General features: G+C 41.2%; 1 protein-coding gene across 1 annotated transcript in view; it reads right to left on the minus strand.

Annotated features, from left to right (window-relative positions):
* Positions 1–5,192: 5,192 nt before the first annotated feature.
* The window catches only part of Klhl6 (kelch like family member 6), a 57,440-nt gene continuing 43,706 nt past the window's right edge, over positions 5,193–18,926 (minus strand). The window contains exons 4-7 of the mRNA XM_076867904.2: positions 13,257–13,494; positions 8,364–8,566; positions 6,807–7,020; positions 5,193–5,494 (exon numbers count right to left, since the gene is read on the minus strand). Coding sequence (XP_076724019.2) covers positions 5,193–5,494; positions 6,807–7,020; positions 8,364–8,566; positions 13,257–13,494 — 957 coding nt within the window. The remainder of the gene's footprint in view (positions 5,495–6,806; positions 7,021–8,363; positions 8,567–13,256; positions 13,495–18,926) is intronic.

The raw sequence follows: 18,926 nt of genomic DNA on the forward strand, positions 1-18,926 counted from the left end.
ACCACCCAACATCAAGTAGTTACACGTTTTTCTCAGCAGCACGTGGATCCTTCTCAAAAATAGATCATATATTATGTCACAGGGCAACTCTTAGACATTATAAAGGAGTAGAGATAATACCATGCATCTTATCTGATCATAATGGAATGAAACTGGAAATCAACAATAAAAGAAGGAAGAAAAAATCATGCATCACTTGGAGAATGAACAATAGGTTACTGAATGATCAATGGGTTATAGAAGACATCAAGGAGGAAATTAAAAAAATTCTTAGAGATAAATGAAAACACAGACACAACATATCGGAATCTATGGGACACAATGAAAGCAGTGCTTAGAGGAAAATTCATTGCCTGGAGTTCATTCCTTAAAAAAAGGAAAAACCAATAAATAAATGATCTAATAATTCATCTCAAAATCCTAGAAAAAGAAGAGCAAAACAACAGCAAAAGAAGTAGAAGGCAAGAAATAATTAAAATCAGAGCTGAAATTAATGAAATCGAAACAAAAGAAACAATTGAAAAAATTGACAAAACTAAAAGTTGGGTCTTTGAAAAAATAAATAAGATCGACAGACCCTTAGCCATACTAATGAAAAGAAGAAGAGAGAGAACTCAAATTACTAGCATACGAGATGAAAAAGGCAATATCACAACAGACACTTCAGAAATACAGCACAATTCACAATAGCAAGACTGTGGAACCAACCTAGATGCCCTTCAATAGATGAATGGATAAAAAAAATGTGGCATTTATACACAATGGAGTATTACTCTGCATTAAAAAATGACAAAATCATAGAATTTGCAGGGAAATGGATGGCATTAGAGCAGATTATGCTAAGTGAAGCTAGCCAATCCCTTAAAAACAAATGCCAAATGTCTTCTTCGATATAAGGAGAGTAACTAAGAACAGAGTAGGGACGAAGAGCATGAGAAGAAGATTAACATTAAACAGGGATGAGAGGTGGGAGAGAAAGGGAGAGAGAAGGGAAATTGCATGGAAATGGAAGGAGACCCTCAGGGTTATACAAAATTACATACAAGAGGAAGTGAGGGGAAAGGGGGAAAAAACAAGGGGGAGAAATGAATTACAGTAGGCGGGGTAGAGAAAGAAGAGGGGAGGGGAGGGGAGGGGAGGGGGGATAGTAGAGGATAGGAAAGGCAGCAGAATAAAACAGACACTAGTATGGCAATAGGTAAATCAATGGATGTGTAACCGATGTGATTCTGCAATCTGTATACGGGGTAAAAATGGGAGTTCATAACCCACTTGAATCAAAGTGTGAAATATAATATATCAAGAACTATGTAATGTTTTGAACAACCAACAATAAAAATTAATAAAAAAATCTGACCTGTCAGGACTGGCTTTGCAGTACCTATATTTGAGACATATGGAAATTTATATGGAAGTTGACTCTTTGAATCATGAGATCTAACACTTAGAAGAAAAAATGACTTTGCAACCCCAAATTAGGACTTCATACAAAAAAAAATCCATTGATGTCTACTCACTTTAAAAATTATGGAGTACTTTTATTTTTCAAGATCAAATAGGACAAGTAAAGAATGAACACTACTACCTCAACTTTTATAAATAGCAAAGCTATGCTTTCACAGCTATAAAAGAATGTTGAGAATGATAATTGTTATTTCCCTGAGAGCATGGTTACTTTGAGTTCAAGGACATCGAGTTTGTACATGTGTGTTTTTTCCTGAAACCACTGAGACCAGAATGGCTGAAAGCAAAGAAGACATTTATCTGTCAGGGTTTTGGTGAGCTTAACTCCCTGCCTGTCAGACCAGCCTTGACCAGCCTTAACCTCTTCTACAGATTCTACTCCATCAAAGGCTCTGGGTCTTGTTATCTCCATTAGGATGCAAGACCCAACCAGGCAGCTCACAGGCCCCACAGCAAATTGCCCCAACTGTTGGCCCTGCTCTAACTTGTGCCTCAGTTCTAGGAAGTAGGTTTCCTCTTTGTTTCCTTGTGTGCAAGTCCCCTGCTCCTTTATTCTTTCTTGCCCTTCTTGGGACTGGAGTCACGCTCACAAACTCCTGGGCCACAATATCATTTTCTAGACCCTCATCTTCAAAACCTGACCTCCTCCTCCTCTACCATGTCTATCCACGCAGAGGCCCTGCCTCAACATGCCAACTGTGGCAGAACCTCCTTCTATTCCCCACCCCCCGAGTCCTGGGGTTGTTTCTGGATTAGCCTCAGCTTGCTCTCCCCATACTGGTGGTACATAACCGTTAACTTGGTGCAAACTTGGGGTTTTGTTTTATTAACTTGGAATGGAAAATAGATTTTAAGAGCTTCTAGTGCCTAGAAGCTTAAACTCTGATGACTATACTTGCAAAGTTTCCCCAAAATGACTTGAACTTTTTTTTTCCTTTCCTAAAAGCTACAGGCTGGCAGCTTCAAATGCAGAACCCTAGATCATTTTTTTGGAGGGGGGGTTTCCAAGGATTGAACTCAAGGGCACTCAGCCACCGAGCCACATCCCCAGCCCTATTTTGTATTTTATTTAGAGACAGGGTCTCACTGAGTTGCTTAGCACCTCGCTTTTGCTGAGGCTGGCTTTGAACTCTCAATCCTTCAGCCTCAGCCTCCCGAACTGCTGGGATAACAGGCATGCACCACTCTAGATCTTCCTAATAGGTAAATCTGTCCGCTGACCCACGTTATTATTAAGAACTCCCGGATCTTGAATACCTGTAACTTTACCACAATTCACGTGTTTATTGGTGTTACAAAAATCATAGAGACTCCTCCCCTTGTGTGCACTTAGACATTCTGAATTACCCCTGAAACTTCAGAACTGCATTTAAAATCAGGTTTATAACTTAGAGATCCTACGTCCTCACTTTCCCAGCACAATCTTAACCCCCCCCCCCTCCGGCCATACACACACCTCCAAAGAACTGTAAGTTTGCTGATTGCTTCTATCAAAGGACAGTCCCCATTGGATCCCTGGCAAGGAACATTCTCTTTCTGAGAGTTGTGTGCCAGTGATGTTGTCATTGGATTTCCTCTTTGGAATCTCTTCCCTGAAATAGCCTTTGGACTAAGACTGATTTTTCCTGTAGGTCACAAATGGCTCAGACAGTGATCTGAAAGAGACAAACATGTAAGCAATCACCACTACTTGACCTAAGTGCACAGCTCTCAGAAGAGACCCCCTTGACAGGCAATCAAGTCTTGGACTCAGCCCCATAAGTATGCATCTCATTTTTGGCTAACTTGAAGAAAAGAAAAATTAGAATACTGATTGGTGGCCCACTTACCCATTTATTGAGGTCTCTAGGGTAGAGATTTGATGTTCCAAGATTGAGAAACATGCATTGAACTAGATAACATTACTGAACTAGATTAAATTGTTGCAGTTGAGAGCTTCGTGAAGGTCATTAGAGCTTGTGGTGCATGACAGTGTGTTCTCAATATCCATAAGTATGTGTGCATTGACCCGTCTTAATTTTCCTCTCAGGGAATAGATCACCTGACCCTAAGGCAGAGCATTTTACACACCAACATGTATTTATATTTATCTTCAACAAGCTAGGCATAGATATATAATTTTCCAAGTTTTAAATATACGTTTACAACATTAGGTTCTTCTGACCATGACTTTTTTTTTTCCTTTTGTGGAACTGGGGATTGAATCCAGGGGTACTCTACCACTAAGTACATCCCTACCCTTTTAATTTTATTTCGAAACAGGGGCTCACTAAGTTGCCTAGGCTGACCTGGAAGTTGCGATCCTCCTGCCTCAGCTGCCCAAGTCCCTGGGATTACAGGCTTAGATCACCACACTTGACTAGACCTTAACTTTTTTTCTGTAAATTAAGTTCACTATCAACTCTAATACCTCTGACTTCCCAAACCACTGAGAAGTACAAGCACAATATGCCCCTTCTGACATGAACTAAAACTCTATAAAGAGAACTGAAATCATACAATGAAAATAAAGTACCTGGGGTAATGCAGTTGCTATGTTTTTAACTACAGCGTGTGAAACAGGATCTCTTAACCTGTTTCTCTATCTTGGGGATTAGAATGAATTTTCAATGAGCTCATTTGAAAGTTCTTTTCTTAGAGTGAAGGGCAGACTCTGTTCTTAGAATCAAAATTGAGCCAAGTTTATTCAAAACTCAAGAAGATAGGTTTTAAAAGATCCTGAAAACTTCAGGTGAGTGGGTCCAGATCACTGTCTTAAAGTAGAAAGTACACTGTCAAGAAGAATCTGACATTCCTGCAGTGGCCAGCAGTGCTGAGATGTTTACATATTTAAAAAACAATAGTTTGAATCTCTGGAAACCTCTTTTCTACATTACAGTACAACTGTTGGACATTAAGAGTCCAGGCACCAGACTGTGGTGAAGGTAATTCCATCTGGCAATGTCAGTTTAAGTCCAAAATGGGCCATCCAGTGACCATAAAAAAGAAAAGCTTTGATGCCAGGAGAACAGAACACAAAACTTTTTATCTCTTTCAATACAAACTGGTCTTCCCAGAACTGCCTCCCCTGTCAAGTGGGACAGCCTATGAGACACTCTTGACAAAAGCCCCCAAAGGCTCCAACACTAAGGATTTCATAAGGTTTAAAGACAGGAGTTAAAAGAAAAAAAGGAAAAAGAAACACCTTTATTTCCCTGCCTTGCTGAGTCAATCTTCTAACAGACTGGCCAGAACAAGACCTGAGTCAGGTTTGGGTTTTGATTTTCCTCCTCTCAGTTAGGCACATGGTGGGGAGGACATTGGCTTTAAACTGGAAAGACTTGGGTTTATACTCCTGGCATAGCTACTTGCTAAATGAGTACCTGGGGGCAAGCCACTTGACCTTTCTGAAACTCAGTTTTTTCTCAGACTAGAGTGACAATATCCCAGCAGGCGGTCATTCCCATGGTTAAATGAGTTAATATAGAAAAAGACCTGGCATAGGGTAGAAGTGTTGCAAATGTTAAATATTACTCTTCTTCCAGCCTTCCTCCTGAGGTAGGTCATGCAAACATTCCTGGCCATTTTCAAGTGTTCCAAAGTTGTGACTTGCTGGGTGCCCCATAGCAAGCTGGGTGCGCTCCAGATGCATGGTCTTAAACACAAGCCGAGCCTGCGGGTGGACACGGATGAAGGGCGCAAGGTAGAACTAAGTGCTACCGGTGGCGCCCTCCAAGGTCCCTTGTCAGTCACACAGACACAGCTCCGGGCACGATCCTCCGGATGTGGGTGTAGGACTTCCTGATGGTGACGCTGCCGTGGTGCGACACCCCCCGGGGCAGGACGCACTCCTCCGTCAGTTTCTGAGCCTCGGGGTCCCAGCACAGTACGGTGGCGATGACCTCGTTCTTCTCATCCCGCCCGCCGGTGATGTAGAGCCGGTTGTTGCAGGGCGCGATGCCGCAGCTGGCCCGCTCGTGGCTGAGCTGCGTCACCAGGCACCAGCTGTCCTCCAGAGGGCTATAGGCGTACAGCGCTCTCATGGCCCCTCCTGGAGAGGAAGAACACACAGGGGAAGCATCCTACCATTTTTCTGGGTTTCTACCCCGTTAGCCACTAAAATTCTGCTTCCGGTTAGGGCAGGACTCCCTTCTTGCCAAGAGAAACAGTGGATTGATGGCCCTTTCCCAGAAAGCCAGGATGGATCCTAGGAGCAGCAAGTTGCCACCTAGATGACTCACAATGTCCTTCCAATTCTGCAGTCGTGGTTCTAAAGAACAACTGGCTTAACGCGGCTATCAAAATGTACCATAAGACTGCTCCTGGGAAGAAACATGGTGCCTTTGGAAGACGTGGTCCATAATCCCAGCTCTGCACTTTTTATTCTGTTACCATGGGCACCAAGACCATGGTGGTTCTAAGATGCACATAAAGCATCCGGTAGAGCACTGGTTGATAGAAACCATCCATCCCTGGCAGTAGCCGGGTTGACATCTCTTCAGAGACTCAGCATGATCTGAGACACAAGCCCAAGGTAACCATCTTGAGATTAGACTTTTGGAACAGTCAGAAAACTAACACAAACACAGGGGAAATCTAAAGCAAGGGAGAAAAGTGTTTTCCCCTTAATCTGTTCCAGTGTTTTGCTCCCAAATGCCTTCCCTGATTAGCTCTCATTCACTGAAGTTATTTATTTCCTGGCATCTTGGCATCTCCTTCATCAGTAGTTCTCTACCCTGGCTGCTCATTAAAATCACCCGGAGATTAAAAAAAAAAAAAAAAAAAAGTTTTACTGTTCCCCAGCAACCTCCTTCCCTCCTGAATTCTGATTTCATTGGTCTGGGGTAAGAACCAGTTACCCATATTTTTTTCAAAAGCTCCCTGGTTATTCTAACTGGGAGCCACCATCCTTAACAAATACATGCCAACTGTGGTCTGGCTGGCTAGACTTTTCTCTCAACTAAATGTAACTTTTCAGAGCCCCTAAAAAGCAGCGAGAGAGAAATTTCCATGAACACAAACTAGGAAGTAATAATAGCCACCACTGGTTGGGCACTTATTATACCATGCACATTTCAACTTCTATACATTCCTAATGTTTGCAAAACAACTTTCCTCCTGCAATGACTTCAGGCCTCTTCCTCTGAACCACAGTGTCCATCTGTTTTGTTACCCCTAAACGGTTTTTAATCTGCCTTTAGGACTGTAAAGGAAAATCCACCAAGACCTGAACCAACCCCAACTTTTCTTCCTTTTCAGCTCCACCCACTTCATCCAGGAATTCTCAAGAGAATTATATCTGATCTCTGGCATAGCTGCATGAAGGGGGACCTCAGATAAATAAAAAGCCGTCACTCACTCACCAACAACATAGATGCGGTCCCGGAAACTCACTGCATTGATGCACTTAGCCTCCACAGGCATGGCTGCCTTTAAAGTCCATTTATTGGTGGAAGGGTCATAACACTGAGTTTTGTCTGTGGCCAGTTTTCCGTTAGGCCCTCCCCCAATCACATAGAGCTTCTTCTTGTGGCTGGTGGCGGCGAAGGAACTGACATGGACAAGGAGGGGTGCAGCCTGCAGAGGCATGGGGCACAAGAAAAAAGGTGTCAGCTATGCTGTCTAAATTGCTGGAAGAACTCACAGGACATATGCCCTGGGATGCAAACCTGGGCATCCTTCTCTTGAACTGACAAGGCCCGTGGCCTTGACTCTCCTTAAGATGTGGAGAGAATCAAAGCATGCATTTCCCAGCCTCCATACAGGCAGGCTAGGGCAAGCTGTGTGTTGGGATGTTCCCACCTGTTTTCCCGAGTCTAGTTCTCAAGGAAGGAGAGGGTACAGGCAGAAATTAGTGTTATATAGATGAAGTCAGCCAATGTTGGAGGAAAATGATTTTTCAAACATATATATTCATTTACATGTTCATTCAGAAAATATCTGAGTACCTACTATGTGACAGCATTGATTGTCTTTAGTATTTATAGCCAGGAAGAAAAGCTAGTATATGGGTTTAACCAGCCATTTGGGGGCACATTGCAACTTTGGGGATTAAGACAGACTTGTACTTCTACCTTGTAAATCCCAGGATACTAAAAAGAATTTCAAGAGCCTATTACCTATTTGCATAACCCCTTTGAGTCATGGAGTAACTTTGTGATGGGACTTGATGATTGGGGAACATGTTGGGTACACCCCCAGAGATATTAAGGACACCCTATATAGCAATTCTCAGGATGACAGGCCTTTGTTGGATGTTGTGGTGATCTGGGGACCTTTGCTTGTACCTAGAGTGACTGTGTTTTATACTTCCCAAAGCTGGAATATGCTCTGATGAGAAGAAAGAAAATTTGAACTTGAGAATAACCTGGAACTATGGGAGGCGAAGTCACTTTACTTTTCCTGGGTATGACATACACCTGAGGTCACATTGAGAGTCTTACATGTGGGCATGTAAATGGTTCATCATTAATGGGGAAATAAATAAGGGCTGACTTCTAAACATGACCAAATGACTCTGGGTTCACAAACAGTGCAGTGTGCGGATGCCCGCATGCCTGGTGTGGAGATGAATCTCATGGAACGCATCTGAGGGGACAAGACTCTGGGCCAGACATGTGACCGTGGGATCTACCATCTCAGGGCAGGGCAGGGTAAGCCTCCCCTCCACAGCCTCCACATAGAGGGCTCTGGCTGCCCAGAGAAAGCCTCCCCACCTGGAAGGACATTATTGCTTTGCCTTGATCAGCAATGCTGAAGCCCTGACTCCTAGGGAAAGGAATTTTCAGAGCCACCAAAAATGTTCTCCATAGGAGCAAGGCAATCAAAATGCTGGCCACCATCATAGGTACATGCCTTTTTTTTTTAAGCTCTGAAGTAATAATACAGATAGAGTTAGTCATAGAAATAATCTCCCATACCTCCGACCAGCAGTTGTGGAAGGGGTCGTAGGTCTCCACGTTGTTGATCCTCTGTAAGCCATCAAAACCTCCAATGACATAGACCTTGCCACCCAACACCACCATTTTATGCCTCCAGCGGCCGATGTTTAAATATTCAATCTGAATCCACTTGTTGATTGAAGAATTGTATTTCCAAACATCGTGCTGTGTTTCTTTGCCACCTATAAGAAGTAACAAAACATTTAAGAAACCACCAGATGAGTCAGAAATGCAGTTTCTCCCATCATTTTTTAGAACTCCTAAAGCACTAAATCCTCATGCCAGCCTCACTCCAAGGGGAGACAAGAGAAATCCTGAAGGTGAATATGGTCTATGGTAAGACTCCAGGGAGACAAAGCAAATACAGGGATCTGGGGGGGGTGGGGGTGGGGGGGCTGGGAGGGGAGCCATGGCCTCATGGTGTGCAGTGCCACATCAGTGCCACTGGAGTTCTGGGTGAGTGGGGAGGCAGAGGGAGCCTGGACTCTGTGTTTTTGCCCACAAGGAGCAGGGAGTGAGACCAGGCAGAGATGGCAGGACCTTGACCACCTGGTAAATTAGAAGGCAGCTTAAGTTCTAAGTTTAAACAAAACAGCAAAGACACAAATTTGGAAAAATCAGCAAGAAATCTTACAAAATTCTCTTGGTTCATAGCTCTGATCTAGTAAAAATACAAGTGGGACTTGCCCTTTTCTAAAATTAATTTTTGTTATAAAGTAAGAGGTTCTCACAATAGTTCATTTGAGAGTGAATAGGTCAATATTGAAGACAACTCTCTTGATAAACAGAAAATACATAATTCAGCAGTTAGTGAGAGAGACCAAGACAAAGGAGGGCTGCCTTTTGGGGTGACTTTAATAAAACATTTAAACACCTTTATGTTTCCATTTCTCCACCAGCATGCAGCACCACCAACTGCTTGAAGCAAAAGACTATCTTTATCAGGCTTATGAATGTGCACTAGTGGGGCAAAGAAAAATATCACTGACAATGTTCTGGGTCACAGGTTTAAGTGTTTCTCTAGGGTGGAACCCTAAAGTGGGATTTCTAGGTCAGAGGCATGAGCACACGCCAAGCATCTTTGGGAAGCTGTGCTGGTTGACCTTTCCTCATGTCCCACCCACAGCTGGCAGGGGAGAGTCCCCCTGCTCCTCTTTCTGCTATCCCACTTTGGTTTTCCCTGACTCTAAGGGAGGCTGAGCTTCCTTTTCTCTGAATTTCTTACTCATTATACTCTGACCATTTTTTCTTTGGCTTTTAGAAGTCTCTATTCAAAACAGTACGATATTGATCCCATTTAGGTAGTGTCAAAGATTATAAAGTAAGTATAAACTTTCAGAGAATATATGCAATCTTTATTTAAAACAGGAAAAAAAAGCTCTATGATTTTATTTCTGGATTTTAAAGAAAATCTGACTAACTGGAAAGCATAGTGTATGCGTGGGTGAGGAGACATGTTATTGCAGGGATACCAACCCTCCCTCAGGGGATCTGCATACTCAGTGCCTGAAGGACTTTTTTTAAAGGGAACTCTACAGGATAATTTTAAAATTTACTGAGAAAAGTAAATTTGGGACTTTTTTTTTTTTTTTGTATTTTTGTTTGTTTTTCAGGGCCTCTTATATCCTAAGCAAGTGCTCTACCACTGAGCTGCACACTCATTCCAAATGCACAGTCACTCTGATTGGCTCCCTGAAGGCCAATTTAAAGTATACTTTTCCAAAAACTGTTGTTGTTGTTGTTTTTCCAGTGCTGGGGAGGAAAGCCAGGGCCTTCTTGCACATGCTAGGCAAGTGCTCCACCACTGGAAAAACTTCTAAGAAATATTTGAAAAAAAAAAAGAATGAAGTAGGCTTTCCTCGGCAAATATTAAAATATGCTTAAAAGCTATTAAAATAAAAACACTACAGTATGAGCACAAAAGTAGACAAACAGGACTAAAATATATAGAATTATTTAATAAATGTTATTAGAACAATTTCTATTCATTTGGAGAAAAATTAAGTTAGATACTGATTTCACATTACATTTAAAATAAAAGTCAAATGTAACTGCTGTAAAAGTAATTGGGGAATATATAAGAAACCATCTTAATAATCTTGGGGAGGGGGGGAAGATTTCTTTTTTTTTTTTTTTTTGGTACAGGGAAACTTAACCACTGAGCTACATCCCCAGCACTGTTTTATATTTTATTTAGAGACATGATCTTGCTGAGTTGCTTAGGATTTGGCTAAGTTGCTGAAGCTGGCCTCAAACTCACAATCCTCCTGTCTTAGCTTCCCAAATCGCTGGGATTATAGGCATGCTCCACCGTCCTGGCAGACAGAAAGAAGATTTCTAAGCATGACATGAAACTCGGAATTATATAGGAAAGAAAATGACTATATAAATATAAATCAAAGTTAAAAAGACAACCATTATCTGTTTGCAACACAAAAGGCAAAGGATACATAATAAGACCTCCCAAATATTAGTAAGAAAAAGACAACAATCAATAGAACAGCCCAAGAGTATAAACAGATATTTTTTTATAATAAATGCAATTAGCTAATAACTATGTAAAAATATGTCAAACCTCACCAATGCTCCAAAAGTATAAATTTAAACATTTAGTTTATTTAAAATGTAAATGATTGATAATAAAAATTGTTAGCAAGAATGTTGAAAATGGGCACTGTCATCCAACATTGATTGAACAACAAATTGATACAAACTTTCTGGGGGACAATTAGCAATATATATACCAAATTTCTCTATTCACAGACCTTCTGACTGCTTCCAGGAACTTTCCAAAGAGGAGCACAAGTATATAAAGTTTAAGTGTTTAAGAATGCCTACTGGAGTGGTTGTTTTTTTTCCCCCAAGGAGATTTTTAAAAAGAAAGTTGTAAAAAATGATGGGTTTTTTCATTCAATAGACTGCTTTACAGCTGGCAAAAAGAAGAGTAGTGGTGTCAGGCCTGGTAGCACACTCCTGTAATCCCAGCAACTCAGGAGGCTGAAGCAGGAGGATCACAAGGTAGAGGCCAGTCTCAGCTACTTAGTGAGATGCTATCTCTAAATAAAAAATAAAAAGGCCTGGGGATGTAGTTGAGTGGTAAAGCATCCCTGGGTTCAATCCCCACTACCAAAGAAGGGAAGAGCACTGGTGAAAATGATAGGTCTCATGGAGCTCTCACCATGTAGCTGACATGTAGTATGTCACTTAACATGAATACATCCATTGTGCCGACATGTAACGATACCCAGGTTATACTGCTAATGGAAGTACACGTTTCTGTTGATTTAACTGTGTAGACAAGCATGCTTGCATGTATTGCTGGTATCATTTTAAAATGAACAATAAATTCAAGAGGAAAAGGACAGTGGTAGAATAACGTGCTGTATAAATGGCAAAGATGGATTATGACCACCAACCCTGTTCCCCACTCCCTCCCACCACACAAGGCTAAACGACATTTCCCAGGACACTTGTATGCTGGGAGAGAAGGGCACACAACTAGTCTTTGCCAATGGAATGTGAGCAGAATCGAGGTGCTCTTTCCAGGCTGAGAGGCTTTTATGAGGACATGTGACTTCTCAACCCACTGGGTTTCTCTGTCTTCCCTAAATTAAGGCCCCATGTGGGAAATGGAAGCATCACAAGATGGAAGAAGGCTGGGTCCCTGAGGGTCTGAGTGGAAGCAGATGGACCCCTCCCCTCACTCCCACATTCTATCATCTTAATTCACTGAGATTTAGGATTGTTACATCACTAACACTACTTACCCCAAAACAATATCACTACTTTTGTAAAAAATATAGAATTATAATGGCACAGAGAAACTACCTATTTTCTATTCTTTGTATTGTTTGAATTTTCTATAACAATTACAAATATTTCTACAATATAAAAGAAAACTAGAACCTAATCGATGGTATGAATGTATTCAAAGTAGGGCAGACTTGCCCTTCACTTTCGAAGAAACCAACTTGGGAAGCTGCTCTTCCCAAACAAGTTCATTTGCAGAAAAGCCTCCAAGGGTGGGAAGGGATGCTCAACTCTTCCCTAGGGTCCCAAGAAGGGTTGAGTTTTTTGATGTGAGGATGAGAGCCTGGGACTCAGGCTCAGCACCTGGGTTGGGATCCTGCCTGACACCTACCAGGGTGTGACCCTAGTTTTATTCTAGAACCTCTCTGAGACTCGGTTTTATCCTATCTACCTTACAGAATCAATGTGAGAGCAAAAGGGATTAAATGTTATTAAAGTAGATTCATCTACTATGCAATAAAAAATGTTGAGACTATGTCATCCAATAAACATTGATTGTTTACTCTGAAGTCAGGCATAATGCTAGTGGCTGGAGACATAGTGTTGACTTACATGGCAACTTCAGGTCTAATTGAAGACAGCCATAAAGTAATTGTGAATAATTGACAATTTAGCAAGAAAATGTATGCTTTTCGTATTACTTCAAAGTCTCTCAAAATACGACCTAATAAACTTAGGAGGGGGTCAGGTTTGGGAGAAGAGCAGAGGTTTTCATTCCTTACTATATTCCCACACCTGGTTCAGAGTCCTATGCTAGCTTGTAGCAGACCCTGAATAAACCCTGGTATCACTTCTTCCTTTTCCCAGAAGGACTTGACCTGTCTGCCTGCTCCCCTAGATCCCCGTACAATGCTGCTCACGTTTTAGAGTTTATTAATTAATAATGCACTCTCCAGGTAAGACTACCTGAGCTCCTGGTTCCATGACCTGACCCAGTCAGAGTTACATCATTGCCAACTCACAGTCATTCTCATAGGATGGTTCCCTGGCTCTCACTTGGGAAAATGTGGCATGCTATTGCGGAGTATGGGCTTGCTTTGGCTCCACATGGCTCCTGCTTACCTGAGATGTAGACCTCATTTTTTAATGTCACGCATGCAAACTCCACCCACTTCTTATTCTCAATCTCCAGCTCATGCTCAGTCAATGGGAGCTTGGCCACCTCCAGGCGACTGCGCCTCAGGGGATCCAGGCAGGTTACCTCTGCCACAAACCGTTCGTCCTTTGTACAGCCACCAATGATCATGAACACCTCAGATTGGAATTCGTGCATCCTGGGCTTGGTGCGCTCCGAAATGATCTGAAAATCAATGGGGGGACATATAGGCAGGATAACATGATGAAGCACAGCTCAGGCTGTGAAGCCATATGGAGCAGGTCCCAATTCAAAATCTGTATGTATGACCATGTGACTTCACCTCAGTGTGCCTCTGTGTCATCTATACAATGGAAATTTTAGTGTTAGCTACCTTATGGGTTTGTTGTGAGAATTAAGTAGCTTGATATATAGTGTGCTTAATCTTGAGCCTGGTGTGTAATGTGTACTCAATAAATGCTACCTATTGGGTTTTTTTTTTATTTTGTCTTAAGAAGACAGGGTCTATTTGCCATCAAATGTACTTACTGCCCTCTCTCATGCTTCCTACCTGTCTGAAGCCTTAAATTCTTGAATTTCATTTTGGGCTATTTCTCAGTTCCCCTGATTTCAATTTCTTAATATCTCAGATTTTGCTCTCCACCAACCTCCTTTTGGAAGGAAAGTCCTTTACAGTGACATATAGAGCAGAAACTTAGGAGGAAAAAGAAGCAGAGCCAGGGAGGCTGGGGAACTGGTCCTTACACAAGTAAGAGACTTGAATAAGGAACTCCACACTACAAGTATTTGAACCCAGTTGTAAAACCAGAGGTTTGAAAGTCAACTACACTGTGCTTCCATCACCTGTGGCCATGTGACTTTGGAGAAGTGATACAGTCTCTGTAAAATACTTGTTACTGGTTCTGTGTTTTTAGGTCATTGTGGACACTCTTGATGTTATGAGGTAGAGTGGGGCACCTGGCATATATACAACCCTCATCAGATTGTCCTGTCTGTGGAAGCAATAGCAGATGTCAATGGATATCACTAAGAAAGGAAGAGCTGCCTCTTCCTGGTTGCATCCCATCCTTAGTGCTCAGTGGGGAGGTTCCTTGGGCGTACTGATGAGAGACAGAGAGGCAGTGCCCCCTTGCCCACCGCCAAAGCAGCCACTGTTTCCTACAAAGTTAGGCTGATCTAACACAGTTACAGAACTTTGATTTTCCTCATTGGTGTTTACAAATTGGTTACAGTACCAAAGACTGAGTCCTTACAGGGTGAATTCAATGACCACAGTACACCCAACCTTGACTTTTCCATGAGTCTTTATTTCCTTTTTTTCCTGTGCCAAAGAACCAGCTCCAGTAAATTCTTGAGACTGGACCATGGCCATAGAATTTGCAGCAGGACAAACCCTAAGCAATGGGCTGAGCCTGAGGGCATCAACAGTAGAAAGTAGGAAGGTCAGGAGGGATGCTCCAGGGAACTTGGAGTCAGTTGAAGGCACCAAAGCAGCAGGACAGGATCTAAGCAATGAGTTGGCACCAAAGACAAACTTTGACATTTTGCAACTTTCCTTCCAGCTACCAACCCTAGTTCCTGTCCCTAAATTTCCCCTACCTACATCTGAGACACAACATCCAGCACCAATCTGGTCCTCTTTCAGAGGAGATTTAGGTGTGGTTGGGTTTTGTGTAGAGGACAGCATCAGCCTTCAGAACTGGTTCCTCTGTGACTCTTATTTCAGTTCTGACAACCAGGCCTCAGCCTACTCTTGGAAGCTTCCTGTCTTATCCACCAGGCTTACTCTCCTGCCTCAACAACCTTCTGGGCAGTGGAGGCTGATGGGGACCTGGACTGGCAATGGCCTTACTTCCTGGCTCCCAGGGCTGACAGGGTATTCTTTGCTCCTGAATGTCAAATATCAGTGTAAACTAAAATTGTGGGTTTCAACACCAACAACTGGAGCTTATGGGTTTCTATATGCATAGGGTGAATGAGTGAATGGGGGGATGGATGGATGGATGGATGGGCAAGTTAGGTAACCCAGCCCCTTACATGGATTATTTTTTCCATTCTAAATTATTGTGGTAACCATCCTCCACAATGGCCGCAGTGATCCCTGCTTTCCAGTAATCACACCTTATGTAGTTCTCATCACACTGTTCCAGAATTGATCTCTATGATGAATAGTAGAGTAACAATGATGGTCCATCAGGCTTCAAGGGGCAAGACAGCTTCCATTTTGGTTGCTCTTTCATTCTCAGAGGAAAGTCAGCTGACATGGAGATTCCCACATGGCAAGAAACCAAGGCCTTCAGCCAATAGCCGGTAAAAAAACTGATGCCCACCAACAACTCTGTGAGTTAGCTTAAAGTGTGTCCTACAACTTCACTTGAACGTTGAAACTACTGTCGCCCCAGCAACCTGACTACATCCTGGTAAGGGATCTTGCATCAGAAATACCCAGCCCAACCCCACCCAGGACTTGAGAATGTTTGCTGTTTGAATTTTATTTTTTTTTTACAGTGCTGGGGGTTGAATATAGAACCTTGTACACACTAGGCAAGTGTTCTACAAGTGGGCTCCACCAGCTGTCTGTTTTGTTTTAAACAGTTGAGTTTTGGGGTAGTTTGTTTTTCAATGATTGATAACTAATACAATCATCTTGGTGATGTGATTGGTTGGATATTGAGAATTGCCTTGTAACTAAGCTTGTAACTTAATAGTGCTGAGTGCTGGCACATCAAATTGCAAATTTGGTAAAATGTTAAACCCCAAGGCTTGAAAGATGTCAATTTGAATCAGAGATGTGAAAGTTTGTTGTAGACTTACATAAATATTTTCCAATGAATTGCACTCAACGATCAGGTCTAACCAGTTTAACTTCATATTGTTAAAAACAGAACAGATAGGGCTAGGGATATGGCTCAGTGGTAGAGTACTTGCCTGGGTTCAATTGTCAGTACTACAAACAAACAAACCAAAATGAACAGTTGTACCTGACTAACTGCTCATTGTTCACAGAGTTATACTTGAGGACAAATAGAAATGACCATATTGGTCAACAAAGCTGTCCTCAAGAGTGAGCCTATGCCTGCATCTTCCCATATCATACTTGTCAGAAAAACCTTTGTAATAGACCAACTTAGTCCCTGGAAACTTAGAAAGCAATTAAATGAAGAGGCAACTTTTTTCTGTCCTAAAAAAACAAACAAACAAACAAAAAAAACTCTTCCAATGAAGGTTCCAGCTACTACTTTTAAACAAAATGTAAATCAACATTTGCTTTTAAGATTCTAAAATTTCTATCATTACCACCAGCCTACAAGATGGAGAAGATTCTAGGGAAGAAGAGATGGAGGTTGGAAATGAAGGTTAAGATGAGTGTATTCACAAGAGTAACCTCAAAATTCACTCTACTGCCATCAGGAATAAACCCAAGATCATTCAAGCAGTGCGTAGATTACAGTTCAAGAGACCAACTGGCAATGAGACCCAATTTGGAGATCTGTGATTGATTCAGTTGTCCAGAATATAAAATGGAAATGAGAAAGTGCCTTATTCAGGATTTGAAGAAATAAGGCAGCAAAAGACTGAGACCAGTGAAACAAGAGATTTGAGTTCCAGAGAAGAAAATGCTTGATTGTGGGAGACAGAGCAACCATAAAGGAATTGAGTGAGAATAACACCAGCTTCCATTTGTGGGACACTTATCAGACACTAGACACTGTATTAAGCACTGTACTACACACATTTTATTTATTATTTTATTCAATTTTTAAAACAGTTCTGTCTCTTGTTAGATATTATCATTCTTGTGTTGCAGATTAAGATTGAGCCTTAGAGTAGCAAAGTAGTTTGCCTGAAATTACACTGTCAATAAATTGTACAGTTAATATTAAAACCCATATCTGCTCACCACCCCACCCCACCCTCTGGACCTTGAAAACACAAAAAACAGTGAAGATGTGTAATTGTAATAATTTTTGCAGAAAACAGGATAGAGACTTTGTATATGAGAGTAAAACCTTTATTACCTGCATTTTAGAGTCTTAGAAAATAGCAGGTAGAAGCAAAAGTAACTAGCATGTTCAACGTATAGAATATTGGAAGTATAGTTAGCCAAGACTCTGTACTTCAAACTGACCTAAGAGAAACCTTTCTGCAGTTGTATGATACCCAGTGTGAATTATCTGTCAAGTTCCCACATATCCACCATGGGAAAGGTTCTATGTGGGTGGTGATCTGGGCTTCTCCCATAGTCCACTTATCACCTTTGCTAATTGTCCCAATGTCTCTGACAGACCAAAAAGTTACTGAGGCAGAGACTGTCCCATTAGCCAAATAAACCTCTTTAATTTTTAAGTTACCAGCCTCCAGTTATTTTTTATAACAACACAAAATAGACTAAAACATAAGTTGATGTTCAGGATTTATCTGTGAAAAATGAAAGCACAACATTTTAAAATATACAGTTTGAGTAAAAGTAGTTCTTATGGGGAAATTTTCAGCACTGATGCTAATATTAAGGGAAAAAAACTCAAGACCAGTGTTCTCAGCTCCTACCTTAATAAACTAGGAGAAGAGTAAATTAAATCCACAATAAGCAGAAGAAAGAAAATAGTAAAGATCATTGTAGAAATATATAAATTTTTAAAAATAGAAAAACAATAGTGAAAATAAAACCAGAAGTTAGCTATTTGAGAAAATCAATAAAATTGATAAACCTCTAACCAAACTATTCAGGGGAACAAAAAAGCAAACAAACAAAAAAATAGGATACAAAGTTTAAATATCTGGAATGAGAGATTAGTTATCCCAACAGATCCTATAAATAATAACAGGGTGATAAAAGAATACTATGAATAATTGTATGCTAAAAAATTCAGCAACTTACGTGAAGTGAAACAATTCTTTGAAAGACAAACTACCAAAGCTCATTCTAAAAGAAATGGATAACCTGAATAGAACTGTATCTAGGAAAATTATGCTATTTGTAATTTTAAAAATCTCAGAAAGAAAATTTCAGGTTCTGGTAAATTCTACCAAATATTTAAGTAAACATTTGCAGAATGAATGAATAAAAAGTGGATCTAAGAATGACAGAGAGCTAGAAAAAGACACACAGTGGGGTCGGGGGAAGAGCCAGAGGAGCCTCAGACAAATGATTGCTGAGCTAAGGTTTTTCCCAATGGCCTAACAAAGAAGGCTTGGTGGCTAATCTCAGAACTCTTGTATAGTGACACATGTATATAGGTCTGCATGTGTACAAATCATTAGCAAGAAGTCCCTATAACATTACTTCCTGCCAGTTTTGTTCTTCTCTAATACACTTGCTCTCACATTTATAAAGTTTTGAATAAAAAAAAATTCTTCAGAAATTATTAAGGAGACCCAGGTAGATCCAGATGCTATGTGTATTCAACATCCTGGTATTTGTCTAAGCACTCAGTAAACATTGACCACTAACTCACTATGCACCAGAGACTCGCTTCTAAGATCTGGAGATGAAAAGTCCAGTAAATTACATTTCCTACTATAACAAGCTCTCTATCTAGAGGAATTTACAGATCCTGAACTCAAGGTTTACCATGTGACAGCTAGTGCTATAATTAAAGAAGTCACCAAAGGCTATAAGAACACACATAGGTCTC

The sequence above is a fragment of the Callospermophilus lateralis genome, chromosome 10 (genome assembly GCF_048772815.1).
Source record: "Callospermophilus lateralis isolate mCalLat2 chromosome 10, mCalLat2.hap1, whole genome shotgun sequence".
In the NCBI taxonomy this organism is placed as follows: domain Eukaryota; kingdom Metazoa; phylum Chordata; class Mammalia; order Rodentia; family Sciuridae; genus Callospermophilus; species Callospermophilus lateralis.